At 47.7% G+C, this 26069-nt stretch overlaps 1 protein-coding gene across 1 annotated transcript; it reads left to right on the top strand.

Moving 5' to 3' along the window:
* LOC131291254 (histone deacetylase 4) lies at window positions 1–25113 on the top strand. Its single transcript, XM_058320442.1, is given in 12 exon segments — window positions 1–140; window positions 16876–17006; window positions 17175–17286; window positions 17363–17499; window positions 17717–17787; window positions 17866–18005; window positions 19753–19944; window positions 21283–21524; window positions 21598–22053; window positions 22144–24018; window positions 24534–24838; window positions 24919–25113. Coding segments are annotated over 12 exon segments (3741 nt in total). The 5' UTR covers window positions 1–121; the 3' UTR covers window positions 24980–25113.
* The last annotated feature ends 956 nt before the right edge of the window (window positions 25114–26069 follow it).

Below are 26069 nucleotides of genomic sequence, written 5' to 3' on the forward strand. Positions count from 1 at the left end.
TAGCAATGGCTTTGGAAAATGGCGCAACTGTGACCGTGCTGGGAGCACACTAGCACCAAGAAAGTAGTACACAGTCGCTAGGCTTTCGGCAGCGTCGAGGAGAACCAATCGCGAAACGACGATGCACAGCTTTTACAACGGTGAGTAATGCCAGCAGATTAGCGAACCATTTACGAAACGGGGCTCATATTTATAAAACCTTTGTCATACGTGCCCTGGAAAGGCGGATGTTATCTTGCATTGCGTGCGGGGCTGAGGTGGCAGGATTTTTTTTTCCATCCTCAATAGTCCATCCCAAATCCAACGGCGGTTGCGGATATTGGCTAAAATGTTACTTAGCAATTGGTAAATATAGCCAGGAGAAAGACTTTTCACGTGCAACAACATGCGCAACAAGCAGAAGAAGTATGGAGCGCTGTATGGGAAAAATAACCCACGTACCACTCGCATCGGAAGGTGTTTCGGGATGGGTTGTACGTATGTGGAGGGGGCATAGCACTGCGGCACACGGTGGTGCAAAAATGATATTCGCAATATACGTTATGAAAAAAATGCCAAAAATAGGGATTGTCGAACGAATTGGTTCTCCTTCTCCCCTATCTATATATACAACTCACTCTCTTTCTCTCTCTTTTAGCTTCCCTTTCCTCCCATGTGCTATTTTTAGCCCGGCTTGGCAATAATCAGCAAATAGTGAGATTCTAAATTTAGCCGTGGCCGCTGTTTCGTCGCCTAATCTTGCTGTGCGGTTGTATTTGAAGCACTTCTTCGATAAACATATCTTACGAGCATCCGTATGATTGTTTTGTTTACGCTCAAGGGAACGGTCGAGGGCGGGGCAGCGTTGGAGGGGCCGGTAGAACCACGGTTTCGGCACTTGTCTTAGGCTGGTTAATATTTTCCATTCGCGCTCTCCATCATTCTTTCCGGGGGCCCCACACTGCGGTAGTGATGGCGGTGCACAAGCACACATCGTTAAAATAAAGACAAAACCTGATAAGATGCCAGTCGAAATCTTGCAAAGTGTTCCGCATCCGTTTCTGGCCATCGTGCCGCATTGCCGGTTCCGATGCTGCTGCTGTATGCTGCGAACTATTTTAACATCCAACTCAAAGTCAAAGTCAACGCCAACAGTGGCTCGACCTCAGCAATTAATTGAATTATTGTTGATAAGAGGTCGCTTGTTTCGTGGTTGTAAAATTCAAAGTAGAGCACCAACGTCCGGGACAACGAAACCGACTGGCATTCGCGACCAAACATCTCCTGGCGCAAAATCTACCGAAACGCCAATGGCGTATGGCATTTCCCCAGGAGCCCATTTTAATGGTTTCCCGGATTAAAAATGTACAGCTTGTTAATTTTTGTTTATAAACCGGCAAACATGCTGCCTCCGGTCAAGTGGGGAGGGCGTAGACTACTTGTTTTTGCGCCGTTGCAGATAATTGTAGTTGCTTACACCGTTTCGATGATCGCTCTAACCAAGGCTTCCGATTTACCAAAGTACATGTTTCTAGCAAATGTTTCCATTCGCACTGCCCACCTACCTGCCCGCCTACGAGCAGCAATTTAAATTAAAAAACAAAAGTATCCTACCAATCGGAACCAGATGGGTGGGTCTAGGTATTTTGTCTTGGTGGGATGTTTTTTTGTATGTGTTTGGAACGGTGAAAAAATAACATAAATTAAAAACTAATTGGATTCACCGACGATAATAAAATACCAGGTACCTATGGATCCCGCCGATGATAATGATGCGCCGGCAAACATTTGTTTTTTGTTTAGGAAAAGACACACGCCCATGTACTAGACACATACACACGACATTCAAACGCTAAGTATGTCGTGACTAGAAGTGTTGTCTTTTAGCAATTTCTGTAGGTTCGATGGGTTGTTTTATTTCGTCTGTTGGCCTACTCTTTGGTTCACAGCTTCTCTGGTGAATGCGGAACGTCACAAGTCGTCTCTAACGGCGGACTCGTTCCTTCCTACAACGCACAACTTGCGAATATAATAGAAGAAGGTGCAGGATGTGTTTCATTTCCGGTTTCCGTGGCGATTTGTTGGCGGGCGTAGATCGTTCTGCCAGGGTATAGGGGGAGATGTATTGGACGTCCAAGCAAGCTCCAAGGTTTCCAAGCAAGCAGTAAGGCAACTCCTGGTTGTCGCCCAGGAAGAGCGCTATCGTAGCCAATTTTAGAAACCGGGAACGCTTGTAAGGAAGTGTCGAAATGCAGTCCAGTGTAAGGCTGAAGAGGAAGAAGGCAAACCCGGCGAGTATATGGCGGATAGCACAAGGCAGGCAGGATGTGCCCACAATGTGCCGTGTGGCGTCTTGGGCTTCGTCCGCGCCTTTATTCTAGACGCTTCGGTGTTTGCATATGCAGCAGCGCGATATCGGCAAAAGCAAACGGGAAGAGGAAACGGGTAACGAACTTCGCTTCTCGGTTGGCGGTAGCGGTTCCAGCCTCTTTGCGGCGGGGCAAGATATAAAATCAGAGAGATGTTATATTTATAAATGACAACAAGTGCGCAAACCGATACGGCGCAGTAGCTATTAATAGAAATTTTCATTATACATAGTATTCATCACACAGCCATACAAACACGCGTTCAACACACGGGTCCGCCGGTCCGCCATTAACGAGCCCTTGCCAGCGGCAGCCGGCCGAGCAAATGAGAGGACCGTGTGTGTGTGTATATGTGTGTGCAAGCGAGATGGGGGAAGAAGAAAAGTCTACCCCCGCTCCCGATCCGCCACAACATATATCATGAAAACACAACACCACTCCGCAGGTCGCGAGGTCCTATCCGATTGACCGCGGCCTACAACCGCCATTGGAGTTCTATTTTAGCATTCCATTTTCCGCCGCTGGAAGACCGACGGGGTCGACCTCAGAGCGTAAGTTATTCCTCACCATCGAGAACAGTATAGCACGTAACACTGCAATATACTGCAGGTACAAACAGTTGGCGAGTGTAACTCCCGATGTAACTTCCCAAACAATGTTACGACAATAGCATCGCTTACTTACTAGCTTCACTTGGAAATACATACATTCCATGGGGAATAGCACGTTCCCAATCCCGGGAGGAGGAAACCCGTTAAAACCAACCGCAAACCGTCTGGGGCGGTCGTTTGATGTGTGTCGCACGGGGCTCGCAAACGTGGGGCCAAAACTTTGCATTACGAAACGCTTCGCCACACATTCCAGCTGCTGCCAAACACGCCAAAGTTGCTCCGGTACACACGCTCTACGTCACTGGTGACATTTAAACTTTTGCCAGGCCGCTTCGTACCATTGCATCCTGACAATTGCCGAAACTTTCCTACGGCGATCTTTGTCCCGTGGATGTGGTTCCACGGAAGTCGTAGAAATCAAAAAGTTGACCCTCCGGACGGGGCTCTGCCCCGAGTGCACAGAAGTCCTCCAACGGGGAGGACTTTGTTGGGAAAGGGTTTCACTCGCCCTGTTTACGTCGCCCTGGAAAGTTATGGAAAAGCAAAATAACACACTGAATGTAGTAGAACTTGAGAACTTTCAAGCAAATATGAACGGGAAAAGTGATTCATCTGTTCCATCCTTTTTTTCTTGTTGTCAGCAATATATTCGAAGATTGCGTATAATTTGTGTTTGTTTTTATCCTAAAAGCAAGCATGTTTCCTAGTTCGTGATAAACTTATTTTTTATTTTATAAGTTACGTTGGGTTTTTCGAAAAGTTACTCATCTGAAACCGAATCCTGTCTTGCTTCCTCCAGAGGTTATCGAAAGGGTGACGACACAAAAGCAATTAATTGGGAATGTTTTTATTATTACAATAAAAAAGTAAAACGGAGAAGTTGGTGCTAAAATGGTGCTCTTCTTTTGATAAGATAAGGTATGCTATTCTTTTTATGTTTGTTGTAGGAACACTGTGAAATCTAGTTCCTTTTCATATTGTTGATTTTAAATAGGTCAGTTAACGATAAACGGTTGAATTTGATGTATTTCACCTTTGTCGAAAGTTTATCTCCATTTATTTTTGTCATGTGTTAACTTCACTCTCTTGTTTTGTTTTTCGACTAACTGTTTTTGTTGGTTTTGATTTCACTTCGTTTTACTGTACAAGTGCGATTAAAATATTTGAAGTTCGCTCTAAGGCAATCAGATAAACAGAAAAACTTGTTGAAATAGTAGAATCGATCGCGATCGTTGTTTTCCACCTTTTTACGATAAGCAGCGCATCCAGTTTAAAGCGTTATTACAGTTGAACGGTCCGCTATTGAAACTTCTAGATCCGTTATCGAGATTTTGCAATACCATTCAACATGTTAAACGTTCCGCTTTTCTCAGCAATAGTGTTTATCTGCTGCCAATGCAACGAAAAGATAAAAGTAAAACTCATATCCCCCTCCCCACCTCTTTACATCCTTCCGCCAGTGAGCTCTATTGGCAAAAGTAATCGCGGTTAGCAGCATGTTGCAACCAGATGAGCCGTTAAAATGTTTACCGATCGTAGAAAAATCATTCACGAAAAATCAACACGAACGGAAAGATCTTTAAAAAATAACCGTGATTCAACTTTTTTAAAAACGTTTGCATTTTGGTTGTGTTTGCTGCGCAGTGCACAAAACAGTTGGTGACCACTTACTTATTTGAAAAAATAAGAGTGAGCAGTTTGTTGAAACAAGGTGTTCACGATGGTTTCAAACAGTCCAGATGTTGTGTTATACAAATAAAAGGTAGCTGAAGCTAGGCTAGGCATCTGATTTGGCAGCCGTTGGTCGATAAACCGTTGGCGTTGCTGATTGCATACGAGATCAATCTGAGAGTCGCTTGGAGCGTTGAAGAGTATATATAAGAAAGTATTGATATGAACAATACAACATCTCTGGTTGCGTTTGAATACATCTTGTTTTGAGACCAACTGTTTTGTGAATCGGACGTTGACAACTTCAAGTAGTTTTCTAATATTATTCGACTTACACTATCAGCATTATTATTACCACCATTGCCACTACAAAGTTCGGCATCACTTTTTTTTGGTCCCAAAGCATTTAAAATAGTGACAAATTACAAGCACGAATTCACAGATGATCGAATTATTACGTCTCGGTTAATGAGTAAGCGATCGACTGGATCACGTATATTTGGTGCTGATAGATGTTGGATGTATTCTGCTGAGTGGACGATAATAGGTTTGCCGTAGGACAATAGATGGACAAAGTTCAATCAGATCAAATTGATAAAATTGCCGATCCTATGGTTCATGGAGTTTGCGTACTCTACAATCAAACTTCGGTTTGTATGTTTTACAAAATGCTATCGATGTGGTTTTCTTTTGGAAACGCTTAACGGTGTGTGCAACTTTTCGAGAAGCTGAAACACGATAATCGCTGGAATCAAACTATAAGCGAGATTTAAGAACTAATGTTACACCTACACTTTTTGCAATGATCTTTTCGGCAGTACAAAAATGAAATCATCGAAAACATTTTATATCGCATTCGAGCGATACCGGGGATTTTTGAATCGAAAATGAAGGATCTTTGATGTACCATTGGTGTTGGTTGACGATGCGAGGTTCCATAAAAGAATCGTGGATAAGCTCGTGAGTGTACAAATGGCTGAATAGCTTTGTAGCAAAAGTGTACGTATAATGGATTGGTGACGGCTGTCGATAATGGAAACAGTGGACCATTTTTTGAAAACCATTCCTGATAACACCGGCTGTGACAGGAATACGATCATAAAATGGCACCCCGTTGGCTATACTGAAAGGTATAAGAACGCCACATTCGGCACTAAAGCTTCCGTTACACATGCAAATTAATGAAACACCTGTTAGCAAGACTTCTAGACATCAGTTATAGCCAAGCTATTGAAAACTTAAAAGAAAATTGTTTGGGAACACGTACTTTAAATTGTAAGTACAAGTACTTTAAATTGTAGATTGTAGCCGATTTTCGACGGAAAACGGTCGACGGTGTTGAACGTGTGTTTCAGGTAATCATATTTGTTGTGACACATGAAAACTCTTACGATCGACTATGAATATGCCAAGCTCCCTTTCGTCAACTCATTTCAACAAAAAATGAACGTATGTGTGACACATGTTTTTTCTTAGCTTTGGCCTAAGTTATCGACACTACGATTTGTTGAGTGCACGAGCAATTTCACCTGCCAAAAATACCGATGGTAATGACTAACACTGGACAATACAAAATAATATTCCGGCAAATTTGCGCTATATACAAATCAATAGAGGGTCCGCGACAGCCGAGCGGTAGCGCCGGTTAGAAAATCGGTCCATGAGCGCCGGGGCTCACCACCTCGACGGCGTGGGTTCGAATCCCAACCGAGACCGCACCCTCCCCTGTACGAGAGGACTGACTATGCACGTACAACAGGGAAACAAGTCTCGTAAGCCCTTCGCGGGCAGGCATGACCAAGAGGTCGTTATGCCAAGAAGAAGAAGAAGACAAATCAATAGACCGTGTTGAAAATGAAATCCAAGCCATTGGTGTTTTTAAATTCTTTGGATTTGCCTGATATGCCACCACATCATTTGCGAATTAAACTTAGCAATATTTATGCGCCGAAACTGCGTATGTGATAGTGGCCAGCATTTTGGAAGAGGCTAACAAAAGGGACAGAATGTTTTATTCCAAATTACAATGATATTTAAGGAATTGCAATCATAAATATTGGCTTTAGAAAAAATTAAAAATGCTGAATTCACCATGGACGAATGTAAGAAGTGTAATATTGTTTAAGGTCGAGGATAGTCATTGCAGTTTTTTTTTATGTGACACAACATCATCCCCACAACATCCTAGTGGGACAAGGCCTCTGAAGAGAGTTATTGTGCCCGAAAGACGGTGTATTATAGATCAGCTGTTCGTAATACCGGACGGGTGCCAGACTCGAGATTCGATCCCCCACCTGTGGCGTGATGTTTCCTCGCACTACCGCTGCGCCATGGGCACCTCCCTTCTCTTGGTTTTTACTATACGCAAAAGTTCACAACAAACCGGATGGAAAAAGTGACAAAACGGGTTCAGAAATAAGAGATCAGAAGGAAAATGTCCCAAAACATGTGCAATTAGACAAAAAATATGCTGTACTGAGAAGAATTAATGGGAATGGACCAAAGTGGAAGTTTTAAGGTGAATTGCAGATGTGAAAGAGATAGGAATTTCACTGCCGACGAATCTGTGTTGTACGAGAGATTTTGGTTGTGCGAAATGATCATGCCTTGTGTAACTTCTTGGAGGCTGGATAACAACACTTTTTACAAGAACTTGATCCACCGGACGATGTTTCGCAAGATCATCTGGAAACAAGGTTACGGTACACCGGGCCAGAGGTCAGGCTATTGGTGCAGGTGCGAGATCAATATTGTTCGCATATATGGGCACGATACAGATCATCTTTTTCGAACGATTCTACACCTCGGTGGAGAGGCTCCGGGGTAATCAGAGCCCGCTGGCGATGTACTTTAAATCGTAATGATGATGATGTAAAGGAAACTCGCTAATGAGAGAGACAGTGAGCAGCCTGTCTGGGAAGCGAACGGCACGGGGAGATAATGTAGCTGCTGTTCTAGAGAGCCGGAACGAGAGCGCTGACATTTGCCCGCGGCCCGCACGACGCTGCTGGATTGTCTCGCGGTTCGCGGTTCGCGGTTCGGCGAACCAACAGCGAGATCCGCTCGGAGAGCAGGAAGCGCCAGCGAGAGATAGAGAGAGATGGAGACAGCGAGCGAGCGTTGCCTTAGCGGAGCAACTGGCGGCTGGATGTTGTGTTGTGCGAAATGGCCAAACCGATAGTACAGCGGTGGTTGACGAAAGTGCGCGCTAGGGCCGCCGTCTCTCTGTGTGGTGGTAGTAGCGCCCCGCGTAGGTTACACTCCGACTAGCGGCCTGCCTAGTAGCACAACTCTTTCCACCTCACTGGCGTGTCCTGCGCGTGGACACTTTGCGCGGGATCGAGGCCTGTCGCTCTGTGCCTGCCGCCGCTCAAACGCTGTCGAGCAGGCAAGGTGAACGGTTCGTTAGTGTGGTTCGTCCGTCCGTCCGGCAGCCCGACGTCGTCGTCGTCGTCGTCGTCGTCGTCGTCGTTTGTTGTAGTCAGTCAGTTAGTCAGTCGTTCAGTCAGTCAGTCAGTCAGTCAGTCAGTCAGTCAGTCAGTCGGCCACCGGGAAACCCGCGACATGCCGTGTAGTTGCTTCGGCTAGTGGTAAGCGGAACGTACACACATCCAGCCTGCGTCGGGCACAAACAGCACACGTACGCGCGTCGCCAGTGGCAAAACAAACCCAAGTCAAAAAAACAAAAAACAAAAACCAAACGCACAAACAAAGTGGTAAATATATTTGGATTTACTCGCATTAAATTCATCTATATGTGTGCACCTCGTGCTCCACCTCCTACTTCCATTTCCCCACCGTATTCTCACCACCGTGTTGCCGATACCGCGCGGTATCCACACACATCCCTTCAGCTCGCGGTCGTGTACTTGGTGCAAAATGTTATTTGCAACGTCGTATCCGAGATCTCCGAGTTATCTATCCGGGAAGAAAGGCCACCACCAACCAACCCTACCCCTCCCCTACGGGGCCCGTTTTGTCTCGCTACTTCGATACTCGATTGCCAGCACTCCCTTTGGGTTCGCGTGCAGTGTTAATGGCAGAAATTCAGAGGACGTGTCACGAAAAGGAGCAGTCCAAGACACCGAGACCCCGCGAGTTTCGTGAATGTGTGTGCGCGCCTTTCGGCGTGTTGTTGTTGTTGTTGTTGTCGTTGTTTTTTTTTTCTCACGAGCTTCCGTGCGTAAGAGCGCAAAGTACGGGCCGATTTGTTGTTGTGGTTGTTGCTGCCGCTCCGTGTTTGGTATTTTTATTTTTTTTCCACCGTTGCCTTCTGGCTCCTTATCGTGCTTTCTCTTCTTGCGAGAGGCTGCGTCTAGTAGTAGTTATCGCCGCCACCGCCGCCGCCGCCACCGACACCGTCTCCGTCGTAGGTCGCTCTAGTGAAAGGAAATAATTGCGTTTGCGGCACTGCGAATCTTCGCTTTCTGTTTTTGTTGTGTGTGGGATGTGGTTTTTTTTCATCTTCTTCTTCTTTTCTTTCTTGCTCTCCGGTTTTGCATTTTGGTTTTGTTGCACCGATTAGCGCGGTGTACGTTAGAGGCGGTGGCGCGCTTGTCCGGATCCGGATACATTCCTGCCTCTAAGCGGGGGAAACCATCAACCGTTGCCTTTGCCCCAGTCGTATCAGGTTGAATCATCCGGCAAAATCGGGATCGAGCTGACACAAACAGCGGGCTCCAAACAAATATCGAGAGATTACGAACGCGAAATGCCGGGCGATGCTCGCGAATGCATCGGAGCTCTGGCACTTGGATGTCAACTGTTGCACCAAACGTTGATACCCCGACAAGGGATGCAGACTGTTGAGGCGTTGCATCCGCTTTCAGATAACAACGAACGAGATGATGAAACAGCGCTAGCAAAAACAAAAAAAAACCTCAATGCTACCGAACTTGTTTGGTTTCACTGTAGCGATGAGATAGGAAAACTCTTACTGTTTTTAAGTTATCCTGCGTTTCCTGTTCTTTCGGACACTGGAAAGGCTTCGAAATGTAACTTTAATGCAAGCATTTTTGTAAATCATATCTGGATCCAAAATACTCTCAACAATCGTGGTTACAATTTCCTCTTCCATGTTGTAGTAACGTTATTTGACTAGATCCAAAGGGGGGCTGAAGAGCCATCAGACACCGGGCCAAGCGATTTTAACCGGCCAAATTCCGTCACTTTTCAGAACCCATGGCAGGGAATCGGGTGTCTATGTAGGATTTCCTTGTTGCCAACAAAACGTAGATAATAAAAATAACCATTCTGGTTTCCAGGCTTTCTGTTGTTAGTCTGCCCGGCTGGCGCCCTTTGCTCGCCCTTCAGTGACTAGGGGTGGGGAAAGGAATGTACATCTGCCCAGGGCGCGGACAGGGTTGTATAAACGCGCCGTAATCTGATAAGAGCGAGTACGGCGGTTTCGACAACAGCGAAGGAAATTTATTTATTTATAGGGGAAAATGGGGCGCCGGGCATCTTGATATGGGGTAAAATGTACCGACATGTTGCTAGCACCTTTTTAAACAAAATAAAGTAACAGAACCTTCATTAGCGTGTCTGATGCATCCTTAATGTAAGATTTCCCCGCCATTGTTTAACTTTAGATACCTGTCAAAATTAAATATGGCTATGTAGCAGACAATTATCAAGCAGATCAATACATAAATATTACCTGAAGGCTGCACATATTCTGTATCCGATGTAAACTTTGCAACAACAAAACAAAATTTGAAGTTTGAGTCTACCGTGTGTTGCAATAATAGTTAAAACAAATGCAATCTCCATAAATAGCCGTAGTGAAATAATAATTAGCGGGGTATTTTCTGTCCTACTATCTGGGTCTTGAGTCCTCTAAACAGTTTAGAAACATAAGAAAGGATAAAAGATCGATTTGTTTCTTGAATGGAAGGTAAGACATCGCTTAAGAGGTGCATCTTGCCTCACTTTACCTTAAATTTGCTTACAATTGTCGCCACAACGTATAAGATAGGTGTAGGCCACAAACGGGCAAAACATTTGGCCAAAAGGAGAAGCTATTACGACTCGTGACGTGAGTTTTATGCCGTGTCCCCTGGTGTGTTTGTTTGCATCTCGCGACCGCACAAGAGGTGGTCCCCATCCGGTGCATCTAGCTTGCTGCTGGCTCTTGCACCGCCGGTGGGTTGCTGTTGAAATGGGGCGGGAGGCAAGCGAGGCGGAGATCAGCATAACACAGCGCTATCGAAAAGGCCACATGAAACCGCACAATTTTGGGGTGCGTGGAAAAAAGGTCCATGCTGCTCCGACACTTCTAACCGACAATGTGGAGTTGTACGGAATGCGGCTATATAGGCTAACTGCGAAATGACACGAGCGAGAACACGATGAAAGTGGAACCGGTTTATTACGCGATCCCTCGCGCCCCTCCTCCCACCACCCTTCCCTTCGCAAGGCGGTGGGGGGGATAGAACAACCATTTGCCGCGGAGCCGGCGTGTAAGGTGTTCGCCAAACCGAACCCTCTAGGTTGTAGCTAGGCCAGAGTGTATGTCCCCGGGGTTTCGCTGGAGAGTGTCCATTTTCGTCCGGTGAACTTTTTTGTTTTTGTTTTATTTCTCGCTTGACTCGAGATTAGATCGATGAAATGATGGAAAAGCGGTGAGGTTGGGGATCATTCTTTCGCGCAAGAACGAGAGCGATTGGTGGTATCAGCCGGAAGATGGAGAAGCAGCAACGAACCGGCCGTCGAACGTCTACGCGACGAAAGAAAGAAAACCCTAAGCGTGTTGACTTGCGGTTTATTGTGATTTTTAATGTCCCCACTATCAACTTCAACAACACACCATCAGCAGCAGCAGCAGCGGCGGCAGCAGCAGCAGCAGCTGTAACACGATCGACAACAATCAATACACTCACTTCAACAAGCAATAAATACATCGTTTGTTTATAGCGAGCTAGCAAGCGAGGGGTAAAGCGTTAGAAGAAAAGAAGCGGAGCAAAAAGGTGAAATTATGGCTTGCGGTATAACTTTTAATCTTCCGTGTAACTTCGCGATAATGTGGCTCGCCAGTAAAATACGTTTTGTCTCGTCTCGTTGGGTACTACGGTCGATGGATGTGTAACGCAACGTCTAGCCGACTATGCATACTCACACACACACACACCCGCGCAAAGACATCGTATCGGTTTAAAAGGTCCCTTCTTAAAACCCGGGACATATGATCTAATGGATCTTTTGTTTTTGTGGCGAAAAAATAAGAAGCAAACTGGAGAGCCGAGAGCAAACGATGGCTAAGATAAAAAGGGAAACGAAAACCGCGAGCGGATGCCGCCCATAAAAGAAGCCCATAAGAACGGAAGTAACCACTACAGGTGTTTTAGTAGAGGCGAGTTTACTCAACAATTTGCACCCCCGTGTTTTTCTTTTTTTGCTTTGTTGTTTTTTTTGCGCGCGCGCGACTCCAAGCGGATCGAAGACGGCCATACTATTTGCCTGCCGTTGTACGCGCAATACAACAAAATCCCGTGGCGGGTTGAACGTACCTACACATGTGCAGATGCCGTGGCCGCTTCCGTTTCGCCATACGGTCGGGGCTATATATAGATTCGGCCAAACAACAACGCGCGGACGGTATGGAGTTTGACCTTGGGCAGGCCACGTACACTACGGTATTCCGCGTGGTTCCATCGTCCGGATCATCCGCACTATTATCATTACTATACTCCCTTACCTTTTGCCTAGCAGGAAATTATTTATTTTACACAAGTGTATCTAATCCACTCGCTGGGCTTTGCGCTACACGATTCGGATGAACATTGCTTTCATCTATCAGCATGTGCAAAATTGTTTTCTTTCCTTTGCGAGCCGTGTGTTTTCACCTGCTGCTCCCCGATATGTTATTTTCCATCTTTCTTTGATTGATAAGCTTGTATATTTTAGTACACATGTTCGCCTTCTGGATGGAATCTGAAGCTGAAAATTCTTCGGTGCGCATTTTTAATATCGACTTCCCGATTTTACCAACACCCTATCAACGATCCTGAGAAGATTTGCATCCCGAAACGCATTCCCTGCACACTACACAAGAGAAAAGATTTTTGAAACGTGTGCTCATCCAACGTATTGAAGCTTGATCAAACTTGCTTCCTAATCTGTTGCACTTTTCCTCCTACCATGAGTTCAACATACCAAGCATTAGTTGGTACTGGCATACCTTTGAGGAGATTTTATACGATTTCTAGTTTTCAAATTTGTTAAATAAGCTTAAAGGTTCTTTGTACGATAATTAATTCAGTGTGGAATGAATAATTTAACTTTTGAGGTATGGACGCACAACAAAACGTTGTTGTGCCGACGACTAAAACTGCTGGATCGAATTAAACCAGTTGCAAGAGGTGTAGTTTGGTAATTCTGTATATTAATATGCTAAGTGAATGTATTCTGTCGCAGGGAAGAAGGAAATGCAATTTTGCTCGAAAGCAAATCGACATTAAAAAAAAGGCAAAATTAAGGAGTTATATGCAGTTAAAATGTTTTGTTTTTGTATTTGCGGTAAAGATTATTTTCAAACAAATGTAACAAACGGATCATCACCTTAGAGAGGTTTCAGCTTAAGATTTTGAATTTTGTTATCAAAAGTTTTGTTTAAAAAAAATCTCAAACAGAGATTCGATTCCCATAAGAGTCTTACTGGGGACCTACCTAGGATTCAAATTACTTCTAACAACTCATTTGTTCTCTTATTCACTCTTTTGGGACTCGTTCCCTTGTTAAGGATTCAAACCTCTGTGGTGACTAATGACTCATTTTTCACGTTTTAAATCACAAAAGAGTAACTAAAAGATTTGAACCATCGTGATGCTTGTTTAGTTTGATTCAAATTTCTCAAACGAGTTGTTATTATAATCGCTATGAAATTAATCACTTTAGGGAAACTCTTTAACACTGTAATTGATATTTATTCCGATACAGTCAAATCAGTCAACCGTCAAAACTATCTCAAAACCTGTTTGTTGTCACAACCAGCAATGCTTTCTTTGATATATTTAAATATTGTTTGTAACGTTTTTAATTTTTCAAAACGTTAAAACCTTTGCATCGGGCAATAGAATGCAAGTTTCCAAGCCATGTATAACGAAGGGTTAGGAGGGGGTTTGAAATTGAGGAACTTAGTATCGGTTCATATAAAATATATTGTTATAACTTTCAAAAATTAACTACCTGATTTTTTCACTTTCACCATAGATTACAGTACATTTGTTTTCTGGAAAAGCTTAGCAGAAGCAAATCGATAGTGATAATTCGACTTGCCTATATTTTTCGGTCAACTACGCTTCATTCCGGTGTAAATAAGTTCTAGGTAATTTGATCCACCGTGAGTCGCTTCCTAGATTTTCCTGCCCGTACGGCTAAGAAAGCTTTGTTCGTAGACCGAATTCGAGGATTCAAGGATCAAAGGGGGCCCGGAAGGAGCGGGGACGCGCTGGCTCTTCGCTCTTCCTCCACAGAAGGGAGGAAAACCCTAGCCTTGGTTAGAGTTAGGGTTTTCCACCATTACATCCGGCTGGAAACCCCGGCAAACGGGATGTAAAACACTCGCCAGGTGTTTTTTGGGGCGTCCAAACCCCATGAAGGTACCAATAAAATAACGGTACCAGTGTTCTGCACCGACTCGGCATAATTTTTAAAGCAACCTTCTCGAACGCCTTCGGGTTTGCGATTTCCAAAACGCCTGCTGCAGCGCCCTTTTGTTGCAAGTTTACCCATGTGAACGCATAATGCAACATCGTAGAAAATTGATTCCTGGTGCAATTTTCCGGAACAAAACGAGGAAGAGAAGGAAAACACACAGGCACAGCGCGCGAAATGCAAATGCTGAGGGGCCCCAAAACAACAGTGATGTCACATACAGCGAAAGCAACAACAACAACAACAACAGCAACAGCAACAAAAAAGACGTCCAATAACAAGTGTCTCGTTATGCCGTTTGCCGTAACCCTCCCCTACCTGACAAGGTAAATAAGGGTTAGCTGCGGTGAGGGTGTGGAGAGAGGGGGGGGGGGTGTTTAGGGGGTGGTGGTACCACCCCACCGTCGTCGTCGTCGTCGGTGGTAGTTCGGTAGCTGGAGCCGCCCGTAGGATGTGTGTTGGGGCGTAATTCACTTTTTTAAAGGGCAGAATCTATCGATTTGTCTAAAAATAGCCTCTCCAGCTAACTGTGTGTTGTTTTTCTTCGCCGTTTACGTGTTGTTACTCGCCGCCTCGAGCTTGAGGAGCCCAGCAACGCCCACACACACACACACACACATACACCAACGCACGCGTGGGCACACACACACACACACACACACACTCACACAGGCATGTCCACACGAGTGTGTGGTACTTATCTGCAGCGGCACCGCATAAACCACCCTCTCCCCGCCCCAGTTTTTCCACCCTCCATCACCTTTTCGGCCAGGCTAGGCGGTGGAAAAGCTAGCGAAAGTAACGAGGGAACGCTGTTTCGCGTAAAAGAAATATCCCTCAGCTTCCCCCGAGCCTCCTCCTTTCTCCCGTTGAAGCCATGCGGGTTTTTTTTCAGTTGTGTTTTGTTTTGTTTTTGTTAGGTTAATGTTGCTCTTGCTCTTGCTTCGGTTAAAAATTCCTCATCGTTTCATCCACACGGCTAAAGGGGTGTATGTACCATACATAGAGGCTGGTTGTGTTGCGTGTGTCCGTACGCACCGGTTCCGCGAACGGTCCAATGTGTTGCCCTTGGTGCCGTCTCGCAAACAAACGAAGGCTCTACACACAAGGCACAGTGGGCACACGGTGGGATGAATTTATTTTTTATTTTCCTACTCTATCATTGTAAATCGTGCAATTTACCTTCAAAGTGTACCTTCAAACAATTGGATTACGAAGCCCTGTTCACCAGTCGTTGGTCAGTCGTTAACAACACGTTACTGAAGCGAATCGTATGTGAAGGCGTGCTTGCTGTACTTATGTTTTATCAAATGTTTTGTTTTGTGAAGTCTTTTACATCAACGCAATTAGATAGACGTTAAGGTTCAATATATGATTGCCTAAAACTAACTTTTTAGATGAAGAATCAGGACATGATGGTGACCTTGATGATAAAATATTTCTTCTGCATGGTTCGTTGCCCCTGACTGACGATGTGCATTGAAGCCTCTCTTCCTCAGGATTATCAGCTTTTGATTGTTGAAGCATTTATCCCGAAAGCAATAAGACTGATATAAACGGCTCGCAAGTACTTTTGAAATATGTTTCCAGAATTTGATTTCCCTCGAATCCTTGCATACGTGTTCTCGTTTCAAGGACCTGGAGATTTACCCATCGCTCGGTAGCTTCTTTGAACAGTCATCTCATCTGCCTCCACTTGTGCATCGATATTGTTCAATTTTTCTAAACATATTTTTCCGATATTTGTTTTTATTAAATCTTACTCCTATCACCGTTTTTTGGTATAAAAGATCAATCACACGGCTTACCATCTATTCAACTAAAAGCAGTTCGAACTGTATGAAAATAATGAATTTTGGTCTTGGAGGAAAAAAAAGCTTAATGTAGGAGTCACTTTTCACGATGGAGACGCCTAGTACCTGTCGATTTTTCCATGAAGGTTTAGTAAAATTATTTTAGTATGAAAAGTTGCTCAAAAGTTGTCAAAGTAAAAGCTCCATAGTAGATATTATAGTTTCCTTTCTAAAACAGTAATGACTATAAACATCATATCCAAAACAACAACAACAAACAACAGTGATAAACACAAAGATGCTAATTTTTTTTTCAATATTTGAATTTTCAAATGAATATCACTGTGTTGAGATTCAGAAGCCTTTGGACCTTTTCTTAGATGGAGCTTGTAGTTTGAAGGCATAACTGTTGGTAATACGTAAGTTGATATTCTGATTTTCATCCCGGCCAACGTCTATTGTGCAATTGGCCAGCTTGGTGCTAGAATTTGGCAGGAAATCGTTGATGGAGGCGATAGGGCAAAAGACCAAACAAAAATCATAAGGCCCAAGGGTTTGGTGTATCTTTTTTTTTTTTTTACGTCAATAGACACCAACAATGCACGCTCCCTGTTGCCCGATTCGCCCCCACCCCACCACCTGGCATACCTGGCGGGAAAGAGCATAAATTTGGGGCTCCCGTACGCCCTTGACAGGAGCGTTTTCGTGCTCGCGTTCGTTCTCCCATTTGTCACCCTTGGCCGCTGGCTTCCACTCCCCCCCACTAATGTGTGTATCGGCTTCCTTTTGCCCTTTCAGAAGAAATGGCACGTGATTCGACGATGGGCAGAGACCGAGTGCTAGTCGTACCGAACGCCGGCATCGCCCTCAACAGCGGCTCGTCGTCCCAGATAACGGCCCCGGCTGACATCAGTCAGCAGATACTGGAGGTGAGATTCCGTCGGAGAGGAGGGAGGGGGGGGGGGGTCGGTACCACATGTGTGCGTCATCGTCGCGCCGCAGACGAAACTTATCGGCACACACCGTTTCCCTACCATGCTGCTACACACATGCGTTTGCTATTTTTCTTCCATTTTCCCACCCAATCCCGCGGGCAGCTGCAAAAGGAGCAGGAGCTAGAGAAGCAGAAACTGTGGCACGCGTTTCAGGAGAAGAACAAAGAGCTCGAGATGCAGCACCGCCAGCAGTTGGAGCACAAGTTTCAGGTATATGCGTAAGGTTGCCGTTGTAGCAGGAAGCGTTTTTCTAACTCGTCTCTCTCTCTCTCTCTCTCTCTCTCTCTCACCGTAGGAGTTACGCGACCAAAGGATAGCGGAGGAAGCCGCCCAGCAACGGGAAAGGCGCGAGCGGGAGGCGATCAAGCGCAAGGAAAAGCATGACTGCAGTGCGAACGCCAGCTCGGAGGTGAAGCAGAAGCTGCAGGTGCGTGCTGGAAGCCCCCCCCCCCCCCCCCCCCCGAGGATCCTTTGGGTTCCTTTCTTTGGTGGCAAACGTTAACCGGTCACATGACGTAGTTGCCGTTGCTTGGACGAAAACGGTGTGGGCACCAGGGACTCGCTAAAGAACACCATCATCTCACCGTGTTTGCGGGATAGTGCTTATCCGGTTTTTTTTTTCTTTTTCTCTCCCCTCCCGATAGACATTTCTAATTCAGAAAAAGCAGGCGGCTGCATCGAACGGTTTGACGTCACCGTTACCGTACAGAAACTGGTAAGTGCACGCAAGCCGTTTGGCGGTTTTCGGCGGCATGTCGCAACTCACTTGGTTTCCCCCGTTTCTTGCTTCCAGGGGCGTGGTAAAGTCATCCTCGGGCGAGTCGCTCCCTGGCGGAGCGGTTGCCGCCGCGGTCAGCTCGCATCCGTACAAAATCCCACCACCGCCGAGCTCGATCGCCAAGTACGATGCGGACTTTCCGCTCCGCAAGACCGGTAAGTACGAGGCGCAGCTACGACGCTCCAGCGGCGGACGGTTCTCCGACGCTGGTGGAGGAGCCGCCGTTGGTCGCGCGCCCATCAGCATTTCCATCCACAGCCTTCTCGCCCTCCTTTGCATTGCTCCCACCACTCCACCGGCGCTGCTGGGTGTTTTCCCAGCGGCCCGCAAACGACCCTTTCGTCCCAAACCCGCGACGACCGCCATCGGGCGTGAGCATCGCATAAAACGCGACACGACGAAACCAACCTACTAAACGCCGTTTTGTGCCCGTCGCACGGGAAATTGTTGCCGCTTTTGTTGTTGTGTTGCGAATGTGGCGAACCGAGCGTACGAGAACGGCGCCATTATTAGTGAATCTCTTGCATGCCGAGTTTGTGCTCCGATTTGTTTCGTTTTTGTTTCCTTCGGTTCGATAAGTTTAAGCAAATTAACAAACGATATTTTGAGCCTTTTTTGCAGCTTGCCCTCGCTAACCAGGTTACTCTCACGCTCAGCCGAAGCCAAAGTGTATAGACGCATGCTCTAGGCCGCTGGCTGGCCGGAGGACCATAGGTTTTACACAGCGGGGGAAAAAACGTACGCGTATGCTCCAAAAAGAACTGCTCCGAGCGGGGAGAATACAGCAGGTTGCTAACAGCGGGATCATCCACCTCGCTGGCGTGTTTCTATCCTTCTCCTTACCCTTTGCCTCCTTTGTACAGTAGACATGGTACTCTTTTTAGATGGTAAACTTTGCTATTAATGCATACAATTGAAACATCTGACAGGGGGGGGGGGTGTAATAAGAGAATGTATAGTAATGTATGTATATTAAATTTTTGTTATTATGGTATTACAGGCGTTGCCATGTTTTAAAAGCCAATATGCTCTAACTGACATTGCGGTTCAGAGGGCATTGCAATGGATTTGAATATAATTTGTCCCTTTTTTGTTTCTGGTTCTGGTTATCTTCCTCCCAGTGGTTTTCCATTGCTATTTTTCAATACATCCCTTAGCGCAAGTGAAGTTCGTGCGGAATGGTGGAAGCGCTTTAAATTTCCTTCGTTTTCGAAGATGCGGGAATCTCCCCCCCCCCCCCCCCCCCTCCCCTGGAATGAGGGGAGCAATCACTGTGATAGGTAAAAATTGATAGAGAACATATGCGATTAGTCGTGTAGATTCAAAGACGTTTTCAATCGATTACCTTTTCGTCCAAAGTAGCATCGGTTGGTCGAACCAGGACACCCTACACTTCTCGTGTGAATGCGCGTGGCGAACAGTTCGCCAACGATCGAGCCGACAAGCCCTTTTTCCATCGATCGAATCAAGCCGAGAAGCGTCGATTTTCAGAGGCGGCTAGTGACAGCAAGTGAACCCGGAACGTGAACCCAATGAATGCCAGGATGGTACCTTGGGGTATACAGTGTTCTTCAGTTGCTTGCTGGCCATCTCTTTCTCTCTCTCTCTCTCTTTTCCCTCTCCATTCCAGTAAACCCCAGTCCTCGTTGTCCCCATGCTGTCAGTTGTTGTTTGATGTAAGCAAGCGAAAACAAACACAAACCCCGGCAATGGTTGCCGGTGCGCGCGCCGCGTATTTTGTCCTGCTAGTCTTGTTTTCCTGTGTTCGTTCTTTCCTTATTTTCCCTTCATTTTTCGTTTGGTTTTTTTTTGATATTTGCTGACGCACACCGACACACCGGCACTCTGCGTACACTGACACCGATTACTAACACCTTAACCACCCCTCCCGTACCGCCGCAGCATCCGAGCCGAACCTGCTAAAAATCCGCCTCAAGCAGCGCGTTATCGAAAAGCGTTCCCTCAATGGGCCGCTGGCCGCGCGCCGCCAGGAGCGCTTGCGCCGGCTACAGAAGCAGCAGCATAACCAGGCCGCCCTAACGCAGGCAGCAACAAGTACGTATCCGCCATTTCTGCTCCGTGCTCATTCCCACCGTTCATACTCACACATACACACACACGCGCGCGTATCGTCAGTCGCAAAATGGAGCGTACACTTACAACCATTTCAGGATGTTTGTTCTGAACTAAACCGATTTGTAAAACATGAGGCCAAAAGCACCATATTTTACATCGCAAAATAGAGCGTATAGTCATTTGCATGTTCCGTTCATTTAGGCAAATCGATGTCAAATAGAATGAAACATAACAATAGTGCTTGACATGATTACCTGAAACACTTGAGCACTTGTTGCAATAGTCGAAGCATCGATTCCACAACTGTTTTTTTTTTGTCAGCAACGACGGGACACTATCCCATTACCCTGTATCGTGGTTTTAGTTCTCTTTTCCCACCGTAAATGTGCTATATGGGGACTTGGGGACATTCAATAATATCAGTAGCGAACGACAAGACTGGTCACGGCTCAGAATGTCCAACTAGCCCATTTTGTTCATCCCGATATTAAAGTTCACCAGTTGGCATTAGCACAAACGTACCCTCTAAAGGTGTTAAAGGATTCCTAAGTCAGTTTTAGGATGCTTTGTTTTTAAGGCTCATACCTAGTTTCGTCCGCTGTCGGTAAGGATTTGCTGAGTCTCGTCATTACTTAACTTGTCCTGCACTTTCTTCTATGTACGACGTGACTATAACCGGGGTTCACGTTGTAATATTCTGTTGAGTATCAGTATTTAGCAAACAATACTAGTCGACGCACTGCTCAGACCCATAGATCATTGTTGAACAATTACGGAAGTTTCCGAAATCAGGCGATCCTTAGTAATGCAGAACCTCAATTTTGCAATGCAGAAAGAAACTTGTTTTAGCTTTTTTAATTTCGTGTAAAATAAATTAAACGAGTTAGAATAAAACAATTTGTACGTTCAAGGGATAACTTAATTTTTCAATGAAGGTACAGTATGTTAATGTTTCCTCAAATTATAATACAAAAAAACCCATCCTCCTTTAGTGTACGCTCAATATTGTGCCCGACTGTACACTCACACAGAAAGCTGTGTCCATCATTTTCTCCTTCGACTGTTTGCTAATAAAAAATTGGATGAAAAATGAGAAAAAGTTCGAAACAAATTTAAATTATACTTCATGTAGCTTTATCGTAGATTTGTATTGCGCTTATAAGTGTGTGTGTGTGTATGTGTGTGTGTGTGCGCGCCTGTGTGTGCGTTTGTGGTGTTATTGTGTTTCGTTTTCAAATAACATACACTGCATATCTATTGTTTATGCTCTAAAAGGGTTCGAATGTGGGTGAAGTTACGTGCGAAGATGTTTGCAAATTGACGCTTATCCAAATATCCTCTTGTGTGTTACTGCAGATTGCCCACCGGCGGTCAGTGTTGCCGGGACGACCGATTCCGGGCCGAACTCGCCGCCGACCGTCGGTAGCCGCGCGTCGCCGACGAACGCGCCGATTCAGGAGGAAAACGAGGACCCGCAGTACGGCAATGGGGCGGTCCGGTCGAGTATCAACGATCTGTCGCTGTTCAGCTCACCCTCGATGCCGAACATTTCGCTCGGCCGGCCGCACCTCGGGACGTCCATCACCCATTCGACCACGGTGGCACACCTGGTGAGGAATGGAACCAATGGAACCCAGCACTTCCCCGTTCTGGCATGCGTTTCTAAGCAAGCACCCTCTCTGTTTGCAGGCTATCAATTCGATGAGACCGGCACACCTCGGTCCCGGTGCAGGAGGAGGCCCGGCCGGCGGTCCGCCTCCGATGGGCAATCCCTTTGTCAACCCGATACTGGAGATGGCCGAGCAGCATCTACACCACAACCAGGCCGTCGCGGCAGCGGCAGCCGCAGCGGCGGCGGCCGCGGGCGTGGTCGGCCTCGATCGGACGCAGCTGACCGCCATCCATGCGGCCGGCAGCTCGGCCGCCTCGATCTACCACCATCATCACCACCATCACCAGCAGTCGATCACGGACGCGCACGTTGCCCAGGCGCGGCTCAACCGGCAGGGACATCGGCCGCTCGGACGCACCCAGTCGGCTCCGCTACCCCTCGGCCACCCGATGCTGGCCGGAGCGGCCGGCGCCGCCATGATGAACATCTCGCACACGCACTTCGAGAACAGCGACGTAAGCATGCGCGCTCTAGCGGCGCGACCCACACCACCATCACCAACCATCACCACCATCCCATTCTTACTTGCGTTTCTCTCGTGACAGGCCGAACGGCAGGCGTACGAGCAGCATCTGCTGATGAAGCAAAAGATCCGCCACACGGCACTCTCGCGCGCCGCCAACTGCGTCAACCGGGAGCCGCAGCTGCGCGAGGAGGTCGAGTCGAACGAGGTGATGGACCTGACGGACAAGAAGCAGCCACCGAAGACGGTGCTGGCGAGCAGCGTCATCAAGAGCACGTCGCACTCGCACCTGCTCGGACCGCCGTCCTCGCACGACGAGATTGGGCGCATGAATGCGGCAGCAGCGGCAGCGGCCGCCGCCGCCCAACATCACCACCAGCAACAGCAGCAGCACCAGCACCAGCAGCAGCAGCAGCAACAGCAGCAGCAGCAGCAGCAGCAGCAACACCAGCAGCACCTGTCCGAGCTGATGCAGCAGCATCAGTATCATCGTGAGCGGGAGCTCTTCATGCGCCGGTCGATGCACCTGTCCGTGCTGGAGGATCCGTACGCACATCATGTCATGGCCGGCGGCGGTGGCGGCGCTCCACCCGGAGGAGCAGCAGCATCCAGTCTGTCGCTGCGGCCACTCGCGCGAACCTCCTCCAGCCCGCTGGTGCACCTTAGCAGTGATGTAGGCGGCCAGCAGCAAAGCATGTTTTCCGACACTGGCCAGCAGCAGCAGCAGCAGCAGCAGCAGACCGGCGGACAGGGTGACGATGCACAGCCACCGGTGAACCTGACCGTGCAGAACCGCAGCCGCTCGCTGCTAAGCTACACGCACGAAGGCATTGTGCCGGCGTCGGGAGGCGATGGAGGCTCCGTGTCCGGCGGCAGCTCGCCGGGGGTGGCGCTGCAGCTCACTACCTCCGCGTCCGCGTCGGCCATCATCGGACACCACCACCACCACCACCACCATGAGAGTGAGGCGGTCCAGCAGAAGCCGGTACCGTCCTCGTCGTCGTCGTCGTCGCTGACCGCCGGCAGCACCGCGCTCGCCTTCGACAGCCTGATGCTGAAGCACGTGTGCGCGTGCGGCGACAACGCGAACCATCCGGAGCACAGCGGGCGCCTGCAGAGCATCTGGTCGCGGCTGGCCAGCACCGGGCTGGCGGCCCGCTGCGAGAAGCTGCGCGTCCGCAAGGCGACCCAGGACGAGCTGCAGTCCATCCACACGGAGGCGCACGCACTGCTGTTCGGCACGAGCCAGCTGAACCGCGCCAAGGTGGACACGAGCCGCGTCAGCTTCGTGCGGCTAGCTTGCGGGGGCGTCGGCGTCGATCTCGACACCACCTGGAACGAGCATCACACGGCAGCGGCGGCCCGCATGGCCGCCGGTTGCGTCATCGACCTGAGCTACCGGGTGGCGCGTGGCGAAACGCGCAACGGGTTCGCCGTCGTGCGCCCGCCCGGCCACCACGCCGAGGCGGACGCCGCCATGGGCTTCTGCTTCTTCAACTCGATCGCGATCGCCGCCCGGCTGCTGCGGCGCCGCCTGCCGCACGAGATGCGCCGCGTGCTGATCGTCGACTGGGACGTGCACCACGGCAACGGCACGCAGCAGGTGTTCTACGACGACGCGTCCGTGCTCTACCTCTCCATCCACCGGCACGACGACGGCAACTTCTTCCCCGGCACCGGCGGCCCCACCGAGTGCGGCGTCGGCGCCGGCGTCGGCTACAACGTCAACGTGGCCTGGTCCGGCGGCGTCAATCCGCCGCTCGGCGACGCCGAGTATCTGGCCGCGTTCCGCACCGTCGTCATGCCGATCGCGCGCGACTTCAATCCCGACATCGTGCTCGTGTCGGCCGGCTTCGATGCCGCCATCGGCCATCCGGCCCCCCTCGGCGGTTACGTCGTGTCACCCGCCTGCTTCGGTCACCTCACACGCGAGCTTATGCAGCTTGCTGACGGAAAGGTTCGTACCAGGCCGCCGTAAACACATTCCATCTCCTGTCCGGTTGAACATTAACATCATCTCAAACCAGCGCAGCATTACTTCAAACATACCAAATACCAAACACCAGCTGCTCTCGTTTACACTGAAAGAGTCAGAGGCATATTGTTTTTAAGAAATATGCTTAGATTTCCCGAATATGTGTGCAAGGCGAGGCATTGGGTTTCCTCGTCAAAAGTTGATTTTTAAAAGAGTTGACCAAATGGTAACAAACGAGTTAAACAAAACTGATTTTGTAAATTTACGATGATTTGCCTCGTGATTTGATTAATTGAATATGGCGATTGGCATAACAGAATGCATTGCGCAAACAGCAAAGATAAATAGTTCTGTCAGTCAAAGTAAATTGTTAAATGAAATTGGATGCTAAAACCCGTTTCTGGTACTGAGAAACCAGAATTATTGTACCTTTGTTGTTCAAAACATAATTTAGTGTGTGAAACTGTCAATCAACTGTTCTGTTGCTCCTTTTCTAGCTTGTGCTCGCCCTCGAGGGAGGTTACAATCTGCCGGCGATCTGTGACTCGGCGGAGGAGTGCGTGCGAGCGCTGCTCGGGGAGAGTACGTCCGCAATCGCGCCGTCGGAGCTGGGCCGCGTCCCCTGCCCGGCGGCCGTCGAGACGCTACAGAAAACGATCGCGATACAGGTGTCGCACTGGCCGTGCGTCAAGCGGTACGCCCACACGGTCGCCCTGTCCGCGCTGCAGGCACACAGCAGCGAGCGTGAGGAGTCGGACACCGTGACAGCGATGGCCGGGTTGTCGATGCAACCGTTGAAACGGTAAGCGTGGGTTGCGTCACCCACCCCAGTTGTTTCCGCTGCTAAAACTATCTTCTCTCTCTCTCTCTCTCTCTCCGTAGCACGTCCGAGGTGGCCTGCAAGGATTCGGAAGAACCGATGGAACAAGACGAGTCGAAGTAACCGATCGTCGGAACTGGACGTGCAGGAGGAGACAAATTCACTAACGAAAATGGGAGAAGAAGCTAGCTGCCTGCCAGCGGAAACGTGAGCTTGCTTGGTTAATGTTTACACACACACACATACACCGTACATGGAGTGGAGTTTTTGGACGGGTTTGGAGGGGGCGGGGGGAGGGGGGAGGGGGCATCGGCTCCCGGTACGTAAGAAAAGCCGCGCGAGGTTTGGGTAGTTTGTAAGATTGTTTTCCGTTTTGTTTTTTGTCCAACGCGTTTACGAATGCGCTCTTTGGCATGAGCAGATTATGAACATAGACAGAGAGAAAGCGTGAAAGAGGAAAAGAAATAATTTTATAATCCTGAGATGCAAGGGACTGCGTGAAACTTTAACGAAAAGGAATGCATGATGAATTGATTTCAGTCTGGGAAAATATCGCGCAGAAAAGGAAGATAGAATGAATTACAGTTTTTGTTGGTTTTTTTTTTCATTTACAGATAAGCAGATCGCACCTTTGCAGCCAAAGTAAAAAAAGGCGTTCGGCATGTATTTAAGGAAGGAGGAGTGTAATTGCGTAATATAATTATTGTACGCGTGAGCAAAGGAAAAACAATAACCGAAACTACGTCAGATGAAAGTCAATGGAAAGACGTCGAACGTAGTTCCGTGTCGCCTCGCCAGGAGATAATGGGAAAGGATAGCTGCAGCCAGTAGGGAAATGAATTATTCACGAAAGATATAGGAATCAAGAAAAAGAAAGTTAACTACTTACAGTTAACTAATTAGTTGACTCACAAAAAAAAAACAACAAAAACAAATAACGAACAGAATCAACAAAACAACGTATATATTATTATATATGCATTCAAAATGCGCGCGCGCACAATTAGCACCGACCGTTTGTTTTGTACGAATATAGACAGCGAATGATTGATGTGGAAACGGAACCTTTGTCTCTAATATTTTTCGTATCAAGAAAACAAACACAAACAAATCCGCGGGCAGAAGGCAAGCAAGCAGCCGAGAAATGGCTGGTATATTTTTGAAGGAGGAGAGATCATTGTTGACCATGACACAGGATTTGGCCGGGCCCACG

Source organism: Anopheles ziemanni, chromosome X (assembly GCF_943734765.1).
Source record: "Anopheles ziemanni chromosome X, idAnoZiCoDA_A2_x.2, whole genome shotgun sequence".
NCBI lineage: Eukaryota > Metazoa > Arthropoda > Insecta > Diptera > Culicidae > Anopheles > Anopheles ziemanni.